This window comes from Doryrhamphus excisus, linkage group LG5, assembly GCF_037039965.1.
Source record: "Doryrhamphus excisus strain RoL-2023G ecotype Guam linkage group LG5, RoL_Dexc_Guam_v1.1, whole genome shotgun sequence".
In the NCBI taxonomy this organism is placed as follows: domain Eukaryota; kingdom Metazoa; phylum Chordata; class Actinopteri; order Syngnathiformes; family Syngnathidae; genus Doryrhamphus; species Doryrhamphus excisus.
The window spans coordinates 5,952,342-5,973,413 of NC_136361.1; the positions used below are offsets into that span (position 1 = coordinate 5,952,342).

Below are 21,072 nucleotides of genomic sequence, written 5' to 3' on the forward strand. Positions count from 1 at the left end.
TGGAATGTTAAAGGTGACCTATGATGCTTTTCCCATTTGTCAGACCTATAAATGTAGTTAGAATGTTGTATTCTCGTGTTAAACCATGCCAAAGTTTCATATAATAAGGTTTTCGCATTTGGAAGTGATCCCTAAAATGACTCAAAACGCTCGGTTTCAAAAGGCGTGGTATAACTGTCCCTTTGTGATGTCACAGAGGGGCGGACCTTATATGTAAACTCTCTGCCCTCCCCTAAGCACTGCTTCCTTCGCCCAACCCCAATCGTTTACTTGCTAGCAAAGCTCCGAAAAGCGAGCTAAATTTGTTTACAATTCCTAAAATCAGGCAGAAGTGGTTGGAGTTGCTGATTCCCTACCAGCAAAAGAAATGGATTTTAATCCGTCAACGACATTTCACACTGGACTGTTTTGTGAACGTGGGTCACTATGTAGCTGGACTAGCCTATAAACTTGCTGAAGCCCTGCACCTTTCTAATGTGTGGAGAGTCTGAAGTGCAAGCAGTAAGTTGTAGCATTAGCATTAGAGTTAGTTGTAGCATTATAGCATAGAGGAAGCGGGGTTGCTAATAGCCTTTTCAAACCACAATTAGTGGCTCTGAGTTTTTTTAACACACTGGTAGTCCCGCAAAACATAAAAAAACCTAACGCTAAAATGCTAAAGTTACGTACCACGTACGTGCGACAAACCTCTTTTATTGAGAAACTTCGGACTGTACAGTATCCACTTCCGGATCAGATTCAGGATCCAACACATATGGCCGAAAATTTCAAATCCGACATTTTAAAAAGATAAATTATGAACTCCGATAAAGTCGGCGGCACAAACTGGAAGTCTTTATATGAACTCAACTCCTAAACAGTTAGAATCACAAACCAGAAGGGCGTGCCTGGAGGCGGGTTGTGGGTGGAATACATTAAAACAAACTATTTTCACAGGAACCACAAAATCAAAAGAAATACAGTCGAATAGGTGCAGATTCTGGAGGAACTAGAATGCTTCGTGTTTGCTGGTTATTGTGTGTAGCTGCTCTATAGGAGCATATGCGCTAATATTGGTTTACAAACCCAAATGTCAACTCATTCGGAATGCATTATCACCTATGAAAGAACCAAAAGATGTGGGCCAAAACCCAAGTACCTGAATACTTCAGGACCTCTGCCTTTGTTTTAGTAGCCCGTTAATCTGTCTGTGTAAAACCATGTGAAGTGGGCTCTAATCACTTAACCAGATTAGGCTAATCCTGAACTTTTTATAAAACACACAAGTCACACCGGGGCTACAACGCAGAGCAAGACTCGGCTCCAAAGCCATGGAGTCGAATGAATTGAATGCAGACTTTTGCTGCAGTCGTGAGGCGAGACACCGAGACATGATCCGAGGGTCTGGGACGTGAAAGCAGCTTTAAAACCACTCAGGTGCCAGAACACGCCTCCATGTCGGACTTTGATTGGCCAAAGAGAATACAGAAACTGTTAAGTGAATGCACAAGTTGTTGCCCCTCCGTGAGGGGTTTGAGTGCCCGAGTGCCCCTGGTAGGGTCTCCCAAGGCAAACAGGTCCGAGGTGACGGGACAGACCAAGAGTGATTCAGAAGACCCTTATGAAAAAAACAAAGAGGACGAACCGTACCTCGCCCAAATCTGGGATACCGGGGCCTCACCCTGGAGCCAGACCCGGGGTAGGGGCTCACAGGCGAGCGACTGGTGGTCGGGCCTTCACGGATTCTCCCCCTTGTAGACCCACCACCTACGGGGGCGGTCAAGGGCGGGTGCCTGGGCGACCTGGTTTTCGGCGGAAAAATCTGCTTCTTAGGACATGGACCCTGACGCCTCCCTGGTGAGGTGTTCCGGGCATGCCCAGCCGGGAAAAGGCCCCGAGGCAGACCTAGGACACGCTGGAGGGATTGTGTCTCACAGCTGGCCTGGGAACAACCTTGGTGTCCTCCCGGTGGAGCTGGAGGAGGTGGCTGGGGACCGGGAAGTCTGGGCTTCCCTACTGAGACTGCTGCCCCCGCGACCCGGACCCGGGTAAGCGGAGGAAAATGGATGGATGGAAGTCCTGGTCATCGTGTGTGAGAATCAACTGATCATCTGCTGAAGGTTATCCTGAAACTGACAGATGTGTGAAGGCCCGAGCATTAAGATGGCCGATCAAATCACGCAGTAAGAAGGATTTAATGGTATCAAGCTGCACTTGGTTCCATGTCAGATGGTTGCTATTGCAGTGTCTGTGTGTGTGTGTGTGTGATGCACTTAATGATACCCAAGGACCTTAAACCCAAAAGTAAACAACACAGTCAGTTATGCAAGACAGCCTGAGTGGACTGGGTTGTAGGTTCAGCAGCCATTAAATGTATCGAGTACTACAATGTGCGGGTTGTTTTCCAAGTCAAGTGACATTTTTTTTCGGGTTTACATATACTGTCTCGGTTACAATACTTCACATAACTAAGTAGTCAATTTGCTCTGTTGTTCTCCCCGTGCATGCGTGGGTTTTCTCCGGGTACTCCAGTTTCCTCCCACATTCCAAAAACATGCTAGGTTAATTAGCGACTCCAAATTGTCCATAGGTATGAATGTGAGTGTGAATGGTTGTTTGTCTATATGTGCCCTGTGATTGGCTGGTGACCAGTCCAGGGTGTACTCCGCCTCTCGCCTGAAGACAGCTGGGATAGGCTCCAGCACCCCTTGCAACCGTCGTGAGGATAAGCGGTAAAAAATGAATGAATTTAGAGCATAGAAAACCGTCTAAAAATGGTTCTTAACATTATTAGAGCCCTCTAGACGTGAAATAACACCCCTATAGTCACTTTTACACTCATATTAGCCAAATGTACTGGTCATAATAAAAGAAAATGAGATATAATATAGACTCATTCTGGCTGCACAGCAACCGAGTGGTTAGCGAGCAGGCCTCACAGCACCCGAGTCAGAGCATCCACATTCCAAAAACATGCTAGGTTAATTAGCGACTCCAAATTGTCCATAGGTATGAATGTGAGTGTGAATGGTTGTTTGTCTATATGTGCCCTGTGATTGGCTGGCCACCAGTCCAGGGTGTACCCCGCCTCTCGCCCGAAGACAGCTGGGATAGGCTCCAGCACCACCGCGACCCTCGTGAGGATAAGCAGTAGAAAATGAATAAATGAATGAATGTAAACAACACATATTATTCATTCCACCACAGGAGCTATGTCATGTTACAGATATCGGTATCGGAAATTAAGAGTTGGACAATAATCGGCATATTTGTTTTTCGGCAAAACAGCCAATATCGGACATCCCTACTGATGTTAGTCTGTATCCCCTCCTCCAATGTGTACAGGAGCAAAAGCTGCAGGGTTTTTATGCATGTGTTTTATTTCCTTAAAGTTGCCATGACTAATAGTTTGTACTTACCTAATTAACTGAATGAACTAATTAATTCATTTATTAATAAGATACCAGTTTTTCCTGTTTTCTTGGGTCATCTTGGGTGTCATGCTGCTTGAATTTCTCCTGTGAATTTTTCTTACAAATGAATCCAGGGTTACATATGTATCGGATGCTAGCTAGTGCAGCTGCTCAAGAGTACGTTGGTAAACTTCACTGCCAGACGCCTTAAGAGTCACGCTGATTATCGGGACGACGGTCAGGGTTTTTAGCTCGATGGCTAGTGCTCTTGAATGTCATTCCTCAGTACACAATTCCTTGATTACAAAACATACATTTTAAAAACAAGAACCATAAAAATAATATAAAAATATAAAATAATAGTTTGATAGTATAAAAAATTAAAATTTATAAAATAAAGTAAATAAATAAATAAATAAACTTAATTATGTTCAGAAAGCAGGAAGTGAACAAATGTTAAAAAATTAAAAAAATTAAAAAATGAAATAAAATAAAGTAAAAAATAATAAAATAAAACTAAAATAATAACAATTAAAAATAATAATAAAAAATAAAACTTAAATTATATTAGGAAAGCAGGAAGTGAACAAATGTAACATTTACTGATTGTAAAAGTACCAGATGGAGGGGTAGGATTTAATAAGCTTTGCTTCTTCCTACTCCTTTTGGACATGTGGAACTGTGAACTGATTATATGATGCATTCAATTGTATTCTAATGCATGTTCAAATGAAATTAAACCATTATCATTACCATATATAACATGTAACTTGGCATTTTGGCATTGGCCGGTTAAGTATTCTTAACATACATTTTAGAGCTGTTTTCTAATACTGTGAAACCATGATACTTTTTGTTCAAGGTTATCAAACCATTAGAGTATCTTACCAGCCCATTCCTACATGTAATACTTGTTCAAAACCCTAAAAAAAGCAGTGGGAAACTACCTTGCAACAGATCTCAGTCACTTTTTCCATCATTTTTTAATGCCTTTAATAAGACTTGACAAGATCCGTTCAATCACGTCACCAGTATTTCTCCACGAAAACAACCAAATAGGCACAAAAGCTAAGCGTTTAACTACTGTATAAAAAGGAGAAATTAGACAAAAGTTAGGGAAGTCAGACTGGAGGAAAAACTGTGCATGCATCACAGAGGGCGGTGTCTCACCTCCCCCCACTCAACCAACGGGACGCCAGCCAGCAGGATAATCAATAGCAGTAACTGCTATTTAACGAGCAGTACATGCTTTCAAACCTTCCCCCTTTCCTGAAGCCAAAAACTCTTCCCAATACTTCCAAACTGTCTGAGGGTTGCTTTGTTGTTTGGACTCTTGGATTCGAGAATCGTAAACAAAAACCTTGAATACATGACGGGAAACAGTGGGCTGAAAATAGTATGTTGTTTCTGTGATGCAGTGAATACCCACTGGGACGTGACACTCCCACTGCTGCTTGGAGTTCCATGCATGGAGCAGTACTACTCATAAAATACCGCTCTCTCTCTCTCTATCTAACCGGGAGTCTGTAAAAATCCTTCCCAGCATGAAGCCGATAATTGTGGCACAACCAAAGCGCACATTAAATACGGAGATCAACCCAATGAGAAGTGCTATAAAAACAGCGACTTCACTGGCAACAATCTGGCCAAATAGGTTGGATGGAAGTTTGTTAAAAACATAAACAGGTTTTCCAGGACAATACACATTTAACTCAGTTGTACTATTAACACATTCAATCACAGCCATACATTCAGTATCGGCCATATATATATATAATATCTAACTATATTGACAGTTACTATGGTACCCATGATGTCATTGAATGGTCATATCACCATGTACTTTGGTACGTGACAAAAAAAATTATAAAAAATGTTTTAAAAATTAAAAAAAAATTTGTAAAAATGAAATAAAATAAAGTAAAAATAATCAAATAAAACTAAAACAATTTAAAATATAATAAAATAAAAAAATACAACTTAAATTATAATAGGAAAGCAGGAAGTGAACAAATGTAACATTTACTAAGCATTTTGAACTATTTTGACAATCTTTCAAGGCACACGGAATACTGTGTTCTCAAGCTAAATGAACACGGAACCCACCAAAAAAAACCATTTGATTCCACTCTTTCATCAGAAAAAAACTATTGTTTCTACCTTTTCCCGTTCTTTCAGTAATCAGTATCGAAAACATTAAGGGTGTGTATTGGCAAGAATCTGTTGATACGATACATATCACGATACTCGGCTCACAATATGATATATCACGATATATCACAATACTGTATACGGTAATGAGTCAAGGGCTGCACGGCGGACAAGTGGTTAGCGCGCAGACCTCACAGCAAGGAGACCTGGGTTCAATTACAGTTTTGGGTGCGTGGGTTTTTTGCGGGTACTCCGGTTTCCTCCCACATTCCAAAAACACGCAAGGTTAATTGGTGATTCCAAATTGTCCATAGGTGTGAATGTGAGTGTGAATGGTTGTTTGTCTATATGTGCCCTGTGATTGGCTGGCAACCAATCCAGGGTGTACCCCACCTCTGGCACGAAGACAGCTGGGATAGGCTCCAGCATCCCCTGCAACCCTCGTGAGGATGAGCCGTAGAAAATAAATGAATGAATGAGTCAAAAGGAATGGAAGTGAAATTTCGGTCCCAGGTTTGCTTATCAAGTGTTGTGTTGGAATGCGACCGTGTAACGTTCGGGTTTGGATAAGATGTTTGAATACCCTGTGACTGGACAGCCGGGTCCTTTGAGTAGAATTGGAGATAATCAGATATGTTAAAAAATACAGAAATAAAATGTTGTTTGATTTTTTTTAAGATACAAAATAGGTACAGTATGTCCCAATGATGTGCATTTTTAGCTAGCTCGTACTAACTTGTTTTTAGAATGCACAGCAAGATCATTTTTCAAATAAAGAATTGTGGATAATGGACAAAATCCCCAAAAGAAATAAAAAATAAAAATGAAAATGAAAAAATGAAAAAATTAAATTAAAATATATATTTTTTTTAAATACAGAACTACAGAAATGGTGGCATGGGTGTGGAAGGAAGATCTAAAAATAAAAATAAAAATAAAAATAAAAATAAAAATAAAAATAAAAATAAAAATAAAAATAAAAATAAAAATAAAAATAAAAATAAAAATAAAAAAAATAAAATAAAATAAAATAAAAAAAATTAAAATTAAAATATATATTTTTTTAAATACAGAACTATAGAAATGGTGGCACGGATGTGGAGGGAAGATCTACACACAAGGTCTTTCCCTCAAAAGAATTTTGAACATTTGTTCTCACCTGGAACGTCCGCATCCTCTTTCAACTCATTGTTTTCATTGCATTCTTCCTCTTCGATGGTCTCGTTCGCCTTTTCCGAGCTGTCCTTTACCGGGACCACCGTGAAATTGGTAGGCATTTTTACACCATGTGCTTCCTCTCAATGTCTCCTTGTTTCCACAGCCTTATCTCCTTCTACGTCTCTCAGGCTTGACGCCGCTCTCTCCTCTTCCTCGTCCAGCTGTTTTCACTCTTTGTGCTTTCAGCTAATCACTCGGTGTAAGTCGTGGGTTCATGTCAGGTCTTTTAAAGTTTTGTGTCTTCCAACGGGACACTGTTCAATGCCGAGCGACCCCCGATCACACAATCCAAATAAGGAAGTCGAGGGATGACCCGCCCCTTTGGGGTGGGAGTGGAAGGGGGGGGCAGTACGCACACACGCACATTTGCAGAAAACATGACATGTATGCTTGTGAGCAGGAAAGCATGGAAGCTTGGGTTGTTTTTTTTTTCTGTGCCCAAGGGCGGTTGTCAGTAATGTCAGCTTTTGTTCATAGAAAGGAGGAAGTCCTGAACCGGGGGGGACACACCAGCCGTATAACGTTTCCTCACTTCCTATGCGGTGTTATTTGATTCCACATGCAGTCAAGCGGAGGGGGCAGTATAAAAAAATAAAATTCATCCAAAGTCCCGCAGTCAAGATTCCAAATGAATCCATCCAGACATCTTCTATGCAGTTTTTTCTCACTTCCTTATGCTGGAGCCTATCACAGTTGACTTTGGTCAATCTGTGGCGGGGTCTGTGGAGATCAGTGGTTCTCACCTGGTGTTTCAGGACCCTAAAAGCTATTTGCTTGACAAAGTGCCTTCATAAATTACTCTAAAATGCATACTGTGCATGTCATAATGTCCAAGACATTTAAAACAATTAAATTAAAAATAATTAAAATGAAAAAAAGACATTTAGTTGTATTTTTAAAAAGGACCAATCAATTTTAAAAATGACGAATAAATACAATTATAAAGGACATAAGTGTAAAAAATAAAAACGATTAAATAAAACATTTTAAAAACAAAAAAATAATGAAAAAATAAGTTGAAAAATGACAAATATAAAAGTGACTTAAATTAAAGAATAAAAATAAAACCAAATAAAAAAACTACGAAAATACAAATGACAGTGTACAATAATAAAAACTAATAAATTACTTAAATAAAAAAAGAATTACTTAAAATTACTAACAATTACTTAAAATAATAATAAAAACTAACAATAAAAATAGAAAACCAATATCTAAATAAAACATTTTAAAAACGAAAAATTATGAAAAAAATAAGTTTGAAAATGACAAATAAAAAGATGACTTAAATAAAACAAAATAATAAAACTACAAAAATACAAATGACAGTGTACAAATAATAAAAACTAATAAATTACTTAAAATAAAACAATTACTTAAAATTACTAACAATTACTTAAAATAATAATAAAAAATAACAATAAAAATAGAAAACCAATATCGAAATAAAACATTTTAAAAACAAAAAATTAAGAAAAAAATAAGTTTGAAAATGACAAATAAAAAAGTGACTTAAATAAAAGCATAAAAATAAAACAAAATAATAAAACTACAAAAATACAAATGACAGTGTACAAATAATAAAACAATTACTTAAAATTACTAACAATTACTTAAAATAACAAAAATATAAAACCAAAAATATCTTCAATAAGTGTAAAAAAAATCATAAAAATGTCTAAATATAAATAAATTAAAATGTATTAAACATTTAATCTAAAAATTAGTGTGAAAAATAAAAATAATTTCCATAAACATGTAAAAAAAATAAAATAAAAATGACTTCAATAAATGTGTAGAATATCTCAGTTGACTTTGGGCGAGAGATGGGGTCCACCCTGGACTGGTCAGCAGCCAATCGCATGGCAATTAACCTAACATGCATGTGTGAGCATCCTTCAACAGCAACATCATCAGCTGACCGTCATACAATGTACCATTTCCTCGGGGAACACAGAGAAATATTTTTAGTCTTAGGTTTCCCACGAAAGTCGTCTAACATTGCTGCGTGATGGGAAACGGCCTGAGGGAACGCGGGACAGAGAAGGACAGTCTAAGTCGAATTCTTTGACTCAGCTGTTTTCTCATTTGGGTACGGTGGGCTATCAAGAACAAGCGAGTCGCTATTCCCTTTTAGTCCCCCCTCCAGCATGACGACATACCCGATCAATGAAGTCAACACAAGGGTGGGGGCTACAGGAAACAGGAAAGGAAGAGGCGCAGCAAGAAGACAAAAGGATCATGAGGACAGATGAGAGTTCTTTCTTGGAAACGCTAACCAAACCTGGGATGGAACTTGTCATAGGAAATGCTGCATATGTTGTGAAAAAGATCTGTTCAATGATTATTATGACAATAACCGAGCCGTGTATCAGGACACAGTTTTCCCATCTGGGTTTTCGCATCTGCTGCATTTCCAAAGCCAGCATTTCCAGAAATGCTGCAAACGTTTCACAGACAGTATGACAGACTACCTGTGAGAAAATACATGTCACAGGTGGCAATTCCACAACTTCACACAGTGAAAGATGACATATTAAAAGGAAGTATTGTATTATTATGACATATTATTATACATTAGTTATTATATGTGTATTATCATAACATTAGTAGTATATTGGAAAAATAAACATTAGTTGCAGCCCTCTTTTATTTAATTTAAGTATTTTGTTGTAATAAATTTGCCATAGCATAACAAAATATTTTATATATTTTTTTAAATAGTAAAAATTGTACATTATATTTATATTATATTTATATTATGTTAATTATATTAATTTTTTTATTATTTAAAAAAATAAATATTAAATTAAATTTATTATTTTAAATATATATATATTGTATATATTATTTTTTATGTATTTCTTTTAAAATAATACAAAAAATAAAATTGTGTATATATGTTATGTTTAAAAATAATACAAAAACAATTATATGTATATAATTATATATATTATAAAATTATGTGTATATGTTATGTAAAAAAAAGAATAAAGGCATATCTTATCTTATTTGTTCTCAATATCATTTAGCATCAATTTGCAGGATCATAAATATTTCAAAACACACCTCCATTTTTGTTTGTACAATCATATTTATTCCATTGTACTTTTCTTAAAATTAATGCTAAAATCCCGTCTCGTTTAGTTTTTTCCAGTTGTGTCTGTAGTATTACAAAAGAGATGCCAAATGCAAGACACTTTAACATCTCTATGAGCAAAATCGATTTTTAATTGCCTCCAGGAAGAGAGCATAATTTGTGGTGTGCTAATTTGATAAATGCCACAAGACAAGCTGGTGTTATGTTTCACATCACACGCATTCACACGCATCAGGATTTTCCCAACATAAATGTTTTTTTAAGCAGGAAAAAAAATCACTTCAGTTATCTTTCTTTGTGTACCAGGATTTCGTGGACGCCGACTCTCATCCATACACAGCGGTCGAGCAGTGACGTAACGACTATGGTCTGAGTAAGTGGCCAGACGGGCAGAGTACCTCAGGGACAGTCAATACATCAAGGCCAGATCAACAAAATCTATTTTTAGGAATGAGGTTCCAACAATGCAGTGTAGTACTAGTGATTGTGTACTTTACATGGTACATGGTCCTCTTCATTCTTTCTAAACCGTGTTTGAAGCTCTAAAGCTTAAAAATATATCTAATATTAAGAAGAAAACACTGTGATTTGGCCAATCATATCGTTTTATGAGCCTAGAAATAATATATATATATATATATTAATCCGATTAACTGAAAATTCATTATAAAAATAAACACTAGTTGCAGCCCTGTTTTATTTAATTTAATTATATTGTTGAAATATATTTGTCATAACATAATTTGTCATAGTATATTTTATATACATCTTTTTAAAATAGTAAAAATTTTATATTATTTGAATTTTATATATAAATATAATTGTTTTTGTATTATTTTTAATTTATTTTTTAAAATACTACAACAAAAATAAAATTGTGTATATATGTTATGTTTAAAAATCATACAAAAACAATTATATGTATATAATTACATATATATTGTAAATTATGTGTATATATGTTATTTAAAAAAACACAAAACAATTAAATATATATATATATTATAAAATTATGTGTATATATGTTGTGTTTAAAAAAATACAAGAACATTATATATATATATTTTTTAAAATTGTGTATATATGTTATGTTTAAAAATAATACCAAAACAATTATATATATATATATATATAAATAATTGTTTTGGTATTTTTTAAACATAACATATATAATTTTATTTTTTGTATTATTTTAAAATATACTTTAATTAAATAAAACAGGGCTGCAACTAATGATTAATTTAATAACAATCATTTGATAATTTTTTTCAATTAATCGGACTTTTAAAAAAAACAACACATTTCTAATTTCTTTATTTGAAGTAAAAGGTCAAATAAGTGTACAAACACAAAATAATAATAATAATAATAATCCCACACAAAAATACAACCATTATTATTTTCTTAGTCGATGAATATAACGCTTGTTTCAATTTGCTTTCATAAATGACAAAACTAATTTCTGAGGCTGAAAGTGAAGGATATTTGCATATTTAAATTAAAAAAATATTAATTAATTATCAATACATATTCTGATTTCAATACGAGTACTTTGGTAAAACAATAGAAAATGAAAATAATCATAATGAAATACGTTGTAGGGACTGTCCTGAAAGAAACATCTTTCTATGGGTAACTAACAACGCCCTCTAGAGGACGGCAGACGAAATTACAGCCATTCCTTCAACTAGTGGCGCCTATAAGGTCTCGTGCCATTTTGAATGAGCTTTGTAAACACACCAATCTTTTTGAAACATATTATATATCATATTGCAAATATTCAACTAATCTGGTGGACCGGGAATCAAGCTAAAAAAAAAACAAACTGGATTTTGTTGTTCATGTGGCGTTCAATGACATGTCGATTCATTCGAATTAGTCCATATTTCAATTGATAATTAAAATGATTATTTCTGGCCAGCAGGGGGCAATGTTGTTCTATCAGCTGATTCAATGTTAAAAGTCTCCTCTGTAGGTTGCTTCTTTTCCTCCCGTCACCATCATGATTGACACAAGCTCTATGCGATGTAGCGACTCCGTTCAAAAACAGAAGCTGACTCATGGATTTTGCCCCTTTTGGGGCGGACGACTCCCGACGAGCCCAACAAGGCTCCAGTTTCACCACGCTGGCGTTTGATTCCCACATTTCAGCAGGGGTTACCCCCCGCCGTCTTCATTCAGACCCGAGCGGAACACAATACGTCTCCTTACACACTTCCGACATCCGATACCCAATGATGGCACAGCCTAGGAACGCTACCCGGTCCCCTATTTTTTTTTTTTTTTTTTTACCAGTGTTGATTTGTCCTTAACATAGAACAGCAAATGCCACTATTACGTTTGCGGCTATTATAGGAATGTATATATTTAGACCTGTTGGTACATTCCTGATTATAATAAGATACTTTATCCTCAAGGATTACGTGTGAGGATATTTTATATATTACAGCTGTGCTTGTTGTCACATTCTTTACATACAAACATACTAACCACTTATCATTTCTGAACAAAATGACGCATCACCATTTGCAATTTATTCGTGGCGGAGTTGGACGAGATCAGTGGTTCTCACCTGGTGGGTCAGGACCCTAAAAACTATGAATTTGCTTGACAAAGTGCCTTCATAAATTACTCTAAAATGCATACTGTACATGTCATTATGTCCAATGTTTCAAAAGAGTATAGACAATTAAAAAACATATTTGTAAATAAATACATATTTGCAAATAAATACAATTATAAAAGAACATAAGTGGAAAAAAACGATTTAAATAAAACATTTTAAAAAAATACATTAAAAATGACAAATAAAAAGTGACTTAAATAAAATTAAAACAAAAGAAAAAACCTACAAAAATACAAATGACAATGTACAAATAATAAATACTCATAAATTACTTAAATAAAATAAAATAATTACTTAAAATTACAAACAATTACTTAAAATATTTTAAAAAATAACAATAAAAATATAAAACCAATATTTAAATAAAACATTTTAAAAACAAAAAATAACGAAAAAAATAAGTTTGAAAATGGCAAATAAAAAAGTGACTTAAATAAAAGCATAAAAATAAAACAAAATAATAAAACTGCAAAAATACAAATGACAGTGTACAAATAATAAAAACTACTAAATTACTTAAATAAAACAAAACAATTACTTAAAATTACTTAAAAAGTGTAAAAGAAATAATAAAAATGTCCAAAAATAAATAAATTAAATTTAAGTATTAAGTATTAAGTATTAAGTATTAAGTATTAAGTATTAAGTATTAAGTATTAAGTATTAAGTAAATAATAGTAAATTTTATTATTAAACATTTAATATGACAAAATAAAAGTGCAAAAAAATAGTGTGAAAAATAGAAATGACTTCAATAAATGTGAAAAAATAATAATAAAAACAAAAAAAATGGGTCGCACCATTAATGCACGGGCAGCAACAAAAAAACATCTCTGTGTAAGTGTGCGTTGATTTTAAAGATAACATGCTCATCATTGTACGACTAACATACCACTACATCATAGCGTCTATAGGGGAGTTGCCGCTTGATTATCCAGCATACCTTGCGGGCACTAAATAACACTGTAAATATCAGTTAAGTGTTGTTAGCGGTTAGTTGAAGGATGAACTCAGCTATTTTTTTGGAGAGCCAAGAAAGAAAACAACAACAATGTAAAAATCAGTAGTAATGTTAAGAATAAGGTCATAATAGTAAAAAAAAAAAGGCGTAATCTTGCAATAAGAGTTAGCATAGTTGCAAAAGGTTGCGGAAAAATGTAGAATATTTTGGGAATAAAGCCAAAATATTATGAGAAAAAAGTATAAGATTATTTAAAAACAAAGATGAAATATTTGTAGCATTTGTAGCATTAAACTAAATGTGTTTGCCGTTTAATGAGCATCTTTAATCAATCACAGTGCTGAGCTCTGTGCGGAATATGGAGGTCACACAACAGCAGATAAAGTGGATGCCAGGGCCCAGTTGGTGTTCCATGTGCTGACTGCTGGGCTCCAAATAAAGCAGAGGTCAGCATATGATACCCAAGGTGCATGCCTTCATAAACGGGGATTTGCATGCACGCGTGCAGACATAATGTGCCGACAGGACTCTAACTGCAACACACCAACATATCGTGATCACATCACACAATATGTCATGGATTCATTATTACTCCCAGAGGACCCTGATAGTGCCTCATGACTTTTTGTAGTCGGGAGCTGATATTTTCCTGAAACTTACCTATGTTCTACTGTTGATTACTAAAAACAGATGAAAGACTAATCTTTGTTTAAAGTCACATTTACATTTGTATTACAAAAGGGGGAAAAAATCTGACATTTTGAGAATAAAAGTGGTCAATTTACCAGAATAAAGTCAAAATAATATTTTTCATCATGTCGTACGTGTCAGAGGGAAAATAGAGCATAGTTCTTTCGAAAGGAAGGAAATGTTCCTCTTGCTTCAGTCAAGCTTTTATTTATAACATGGCAGCAAAACAGAGAAGTTGCACCCAAACATATTAGCATGGGGTTAGCATCATCTCACTTCCGACTTCCTTACCCCGCCCACTCCCTTTTCATAGCTGTCTCAGGCAATGCCTGTAAGTTACAACTTTGTAACAAGTTTGTTCTCGTAAATTTACGACTTTATTCTTGTAATATTACAAGTTTTTTTCTCGTTTATTACGACTTATGTGACCTTTGGCGTTGGAGTTTTTTTCGCACAAATGTACAACTTTTCTTCTTATACATTTAAGACTTTTCTCATAAATTAACACTTTTTCTCTCATAAATGTATGACTTTTTTGCAATTGTTTTGGTAGATTTACAACTTTTATTGTCTTAAATGTACACCTTTTTTATCGTAAATTCACAACTTTTTTTCTCTTGAATTTACAACTTTTTTTGCAATTGTTTTGGTAGATTTACAACTTTTGTTGTCTTTAATGTATTGTCTTTTATTGTCTTCTCATAAATTCCCAACTTTTTTGTCAGAAATTTAAGACATTTTTTTGCAAACTTCACTCTCAATTTACAACTTTTATTCTTGCAAATGTACAATTTTTTCCTCATAAATTCACAACTTTTTTTATTTGAAATTCCCAACTTTCTCAAATGTATTATTTTTACGCAAATTTACCACTTTTATTTTCATACTTTATTTGAGACTTTTCTCATAAATTAACAATTATTTTCTTCATAAATGTACGAATTGTTTTGGTAGATTTACAACTTTTATTGTCTTAAATTGTCTTTTATTGTCTTCTCATAAATTCCCAACTCTTTTCTCAGAAATTTAAGATATTTTTTGCAAACTTCAGATTCAATTTACAACTTTTATTTTTGTAAATGGACAACTTTTTTCTTGTAAATTTAATAAAACTTTTTTCTCAAATGTATTATTTTTCACGCAAATTTAACACTTTTATTCTCATACATTTAAGACTTCGCTCATAAAACAACTTTTTTTCCTCATAAATGTACAACTTTTTTTTGCAATTGTCTTGGTAGATTTACAACTTTTATTGTCTTAATGTACACCTTTTTTATTGTAAATACCCAACGTTTTTCTCAGAAATTTAAGACGGTTTTTTTTTGCAAAATTCACAATCAATTTACAACTTTTATTCTTGCAAATATATGACTTTTTTTCTCGTAAATTCACAAGTTTTTTCCCAGAATTTCTCAACTTTTTTCTCAAATGTATTTTTCACGCAAATTTACCACTTTTATTCTCATACATTTAAGACTTTTCTCATAAATAAACAACTTTTGTTCTCAGAAATGTCCATTTATTTATAATTGTTTTGATAGATTTACAACTTTTATTATCGTAAAATATATGACTTTTTTCTTGTAAATTTGCAACTTTTTTCGCACAAACTTACAACTTTTTCCGGCCTAAATTTATTACTTTTATTCTCGGAAATTTGGGATTTTATTCTCATAAATTCACAACTATTTGCATATATTTACCATTTTTATTCTCAAAATCTCAGATTCCCCCCCCCCAATGTGCCCCTAACAAGTAATGTCGCCGTGTCTTATAATACTAAATAAAAAGGTGATTTTTACCCGACCACACCACCCATCACAGCTATCATCATCATTCGACATTGAATAGCATTTTTAAGCGACAAAATCACAGGATGTATGCACTATATTTATGCACTACACACAACAAACGACAACATATTAAATCCCAGTTAAGACTGCTGGAAACGGTCAGTAGCATTTAGTCAATAATGTGTCGTCAAAACCACTGCATCCTCTTTCCGACACTAGTTAGTCAATGTCCCCAGATACATTGTTTTGTAACGCTCATCATAAGGGCAAGCTATTTTCCACTTTGAATGAACAAAACATTAGTCACACAATCTTCCTTCACGGCTCTCAACAACACAGCTACAACACAACACAACAACATGGCCTCAATGTTTAGTGGGCTGCTTCTAAAGGCTCTGATATTGGACCAGCACCAGGACTTCAATCCAGGAGCATGCAGAACCCAAGTGATCACAACAACAACAGCACCATGTTGTTGCAGCTGAGTGTAAAACTTGTCATGCACAAGTTTCCCGTGCTTGCACAGAACCGGGGAATCTTAATACAAACCGACCTCAGCATGCATTTAAAGACGGATTTTTGCAACACCACAACTTCCTGAAACCTCCACAGCGCGGCAAAAAGTCATTGGCTGTAGCAGAAAAGAGCTAGCCCCTCCGCTAAATGCTTTTTTAGCCGAGTCCTGCAAATATCTCAACAAAAAAAGCTCCCAACTCAAGTTGCAGGCCAGTTTGTAGTTCCCATTGTCAACACAGCAACTGACGCTCAGCGACCATGAATGAATACACACTCAGCTATGTTATCATAAATACATCAGCACAGTTTAATTTAGCATACAGGCAATAACAGCAGCCTAGAAACCATCAACCTGTTGCTATAGAGGGATCCTTGTATGCAAGCTAAGCAGAAGCAGTACAGGACACACCTTGAATTTAAATTTAAATAAAGGGGGAAAAAAAACTGAAAAAGTGTTTTTATTGCTACATTACAACATTTTTTCTCGAGGGGAGGGAAGGGGGTTTGATGCCAATATCGATATTAGGGAATGATATCATCTTACAAAGTAAACTACACTACAAAAAGTACAGCTTTTTCCCCACACACATCTATTCAAGGTCCTGCTGTACGGCGGTCGAGTGGTTAGCGCGCAGACCTCACAGCTAGAAACATGCTAGGTTAATTGCCGACTCCAAATTGTCCATAGGTATGAATTTGAGTGGGAATCGTTGTTTGTGAGGATAAGCGGTAGAAAATGAATGAATGAATGAATAATAACTTTTGGGTGTTAAGTTGCTGTGTGATGATGTTAATGTTGTTTATAAGATGACACCGTGAGTCAGACTATTGAAAATGAATGAATGATTATTATGTTATTATATTAGAGGCAACAAAGGTGACTCAGTTATGTAGCCGCCGGGCCCCAGCATCAAGGTACGGTGCACCTGTTTTTGAACACTTGACCTCCGTAAACAGACAAAGTGTGCTGCCATTGTTCAGTAGCGATGACAACGGTCCTGTAAGGAACCGTATACTAAGGAACTATACTAAAAATAAAGACTTCCTGTTGCAATTGTGGGCTGCATGACGGACGAGTGGTGAGTGCGCAAGCCTCACAGCTGGGAGACCGAGTTCAATTCCACCTTTGGCCATCTCTGTGTGGAGTTTGCATGTTCTGGATAAGCGGTAGAAAATGAATCTATTCAATGACCCATGTCCAGAAGATAGATCCTTTAATCCAAAACCTTTGATATATATTTTTTTTACATTTTTCCCTTGATTGTATTCACTTTGATATCAAAGGAACAAAATGTAAATGTTATTAATTGTGATATAATTCATAAATAACCAATTCCCTAAAAATGTCATCCAATACTTCTCTACAAGAGAGGAGAAAAATGATCTCAGGGAAGAAGTACATTTGAAACACTTCTATGCTAGGACTACGTTAAAAAGCCATAGCATTTCAGTATGTGGAATCAAACTATGGAATGGATTGAGTAAGGAACTCAAACGATGCACAACGATGAGCCAATTCAAGAAACAATACAAGCAGTTGATGTTTGCTAAATACAAGGATGAAGAGTCTTCAACCAGTCATGAGAAAAAATGTTTTTAAAAATTAAAAAATTGAAAAAAATTGAAAAAAATTGAAATAAAATAAAGTAAAAATAATAAAATAAAACAAATAATAAAAATTTAAAATAATAAAATAAAACTTAAATTATATTACGAAAGCAGGAAGTGAACAAATGTAACAATTACTGATTGTAAAAGTACCAGATGTAAGGGTAGGATTTAATAAGCTTTGCTTCTTCCTACTCCTTTTGGACATGTGGAACTGTGAACTGATTATGTGATGCATTCAATTGTAATCTGATGCATGTTCAAATGAAATTAAACCATTACCATTACCATAATTGGATTCGCTTGCATACATTTTTTTAATCCCGCCTTAATAATTGTAAAAACAAGATGGTGTCTATTGCGGGTACAATTTTGCATACTTGTCAACCATCCCATATTTTACCCTTCTTCCCTTGAACTTTGATGGTAAAAAGTGAAAAACACAACACAGCAGGCTGTCAAAGGTAAAAGGACTACAATTTCCTTCATTTTGGCTGACTTCAAATATCCCATTGTGGCCCTTTTAAGTGTATCATCCGGGTACTCACAGTAAACTTTCATGTATACCCCAACATCTCCCGCACTCAAAACGCCAAGTACACGCAGTGCGCCAATTGTGAAGCCGACAATACAAAGAGATAAAGACCCCAAGTGACGGGTAATCCACGGGTGGCTCGGAGAGATAAGAAGTGGGACACCGAGTAACCGCCGGCTGACTCACCGTACTTGTTGGGCTCTCTGTTGTACTCAAGAATGGGCACCGCGGCGTTGGGGTCCTGCGGTTCCAACACCGGGTCCTCTTCCTCTAACTCCCCGCCTGTGAGCCGTGTCGTCGGGTCAACAACCGAAGCCGGCTGCTCCTCTTTGTCGGCGACCCCTCCACCCCCGTCAACGGGGACTACTACAAACCTGTCGCCCATGAATATTCCCTGTTGTTTTGCACCCGAAATGGAGGTGAGGGAGCCCGCCGGTGGAGTAGTGTGGTCGGCGGTGGCAACAGGCGAATACACTGGACCCCTTCCAAGCCACCATTGATTACTGTACGCACGTGCCCGCCCTCGGACTTCGCTTATTGGACGACAGGACTTAGACCCGCCCCCTAGGAAGTGGCTATTAAAATACAGTGTGATTGTTGTCATTATTTACTTCCTGTTAACTAAATTATAAAACAATATATTAAACTTACACACAGTGAGACAGTGAGGCAACAAAGTTTAAAATTAAAAATCACATTAAAACATTAAAAACCCTTCAAACTGACATCCCTCTACTAGCAATAAGGACATTAAAGTGAAATTATTTGCTCACACAACATTATATGAATATTTTAATATAAAACAAACTCCCCAAGAGAGAATGTTGTGGAAAGAGTCCAAGAGCACTCAGACAGTAATCAGTAGACTGCAGCCGCATCGAAAATAGACAGCTGGCAGAACTGTTACAAGACCCCCCCAGAAGGGGGGTCAAATGGGGGGGTGGAGGCGCTGAGTTGATTAACACTTCAAGTCACTTCAATTTTTCACTAAAATGTTACAAAACGCCAACAAAAGTAAATTGTCTGCACATAAAATATGCATTTATATAAAAATATATGAGTAATTAATATATTTAAATTAATTGTATTAAAAATAATTAATTCTTTATTTTTTATTTTTTTATTTTATAAATTTTAAGGCCTAATGACGCCACTGGTCCTAGATAATGAAAATAAAATACATGAAAAACATTTTCTTTATGATATTATGATTATTTTTGCCTTTGTGTCTGTACGCCCTTTTCCAATAACACCTCTTGGACATTGCATTGGTCAAAAAATAATAATAATAAAATGTAAAAAAATACAAAATTATTGAGGGGGACTCAAGAACATAGATTTTTTTGTAAAAATTTTTTAAATCAATTTAAAAAATTTAAAAATCAATAAAAAATATCAAATTATTTAGGAGGGGCTCAAGAACTAAAAAAGGCCTAATGATGCCACTGGTCCTGGATAATATAAATAAAATAAAATAAAATTTAGGGGGGCTCAATGACATTTTAGGGGGACTGAAGCCCCCCCTAAAAAAGACCTAATGACTCCACTGGTCCTGGATAATATAAATAAAATACATGAAAAACATTTTCTTTATGATATTATTATTATTATTGCCTTTGTGTCTGTATGCCCTTTTCCAATAACACCTCTTGGACATTGCATTGGTCAAAAAAATAATGATAATAAAATTTAAAAAATATCAAATTATTGAGGGGGCCTCAGGAACATAGATTTTTTGTAAAAAGTTTTTTTTTAAATCAATACAAAATAAAAAAAAAAAATAAAAAAAATATCAAATTATTTAGGGGGTGCTCAAGAGCCTGATATGATATGATATTATGAGAACATAAATTTTTTTGTAAATTAAAAAAAGTCTATTAAAAAAATCGATAAAAAATCTCAAATTATTTAGGGGAGGCTCAAGAACATTTTAGGGGGTCTGGAGTCCCCCTAAAATAGGCCTAATGACGCCACTGGTCCTGTATAATATCAATAAAATACATGAAAAACAATATTTAAAATGATATTATGATTATTTTTGCCTGTGTGTCCATACACCCTTTTCCAATAACACCTCTTGGACATTGCATTGGTCAAAAAAATAAAATTAAATAAAATTAAAAAAATATCAAATTATTGAGGGGGTCTCAAGAACATAGATTTTTTTGTAAAAAAAAAAAATAAAAAATCAATACAAAATTAAAAAAAACTATAAAAATATCAAATTATTTGGGGGTGCTCAAGAACCTTTTAGAGGGACTGAAGCCCCCCTAAAAAAGGCCTAATTATGCCACTGGTCTTGGATAATATAAATAAAATACATGAAAAATATTTTCTTTATGATATTATGATAACATCAATTTTTTTTGTAAATTAAAAAAAGTCTATTAAAAAAATCGATAAAAAATTTCAAATTATTTAGGGGAGGCTCAAGAACATTTTAGGGGGTCTGGAGTCCCCCTAAAATAGGCCTAATGAT

General features: G+C 34.8%; 1 protein-coding gene across 6 annotated transcripts in view; it reads right to left on the reverse strand.

The window, feature by feature from the left end:
• slc12a7b (solute carrier family 12 member 7b) overlaps positions 1–19,091 on the reverse strand; it is a 60,216-nt gene extending 41,125 nt beyond the window's left edge. For 4 of the 6 annotated variants that reach the window (XM_058059571.2, XM_058059570.2, XM_058059566.2 and 1 more), the window contains exon 1: positions 18,780–19,091. In XM_058059571.2, the coding sequence (XP_057915554.2) occupies positions 18,780–18,978 (199 nt within the window). In that variant the 5' untranslated portion in view covers positions 18,979–19,091. Of the gene's footprint in view, positions 1–6,702; positions 7,053–18,779 lie in introns of those variants that run through there. The other 2 variants (XM_058059568.2, XM_058059567.2) reach the window with 1 other exon arrangement.
• Between the last annotated feature and the right edge of the window lie 1,981 nt (positions 19,092–21,072).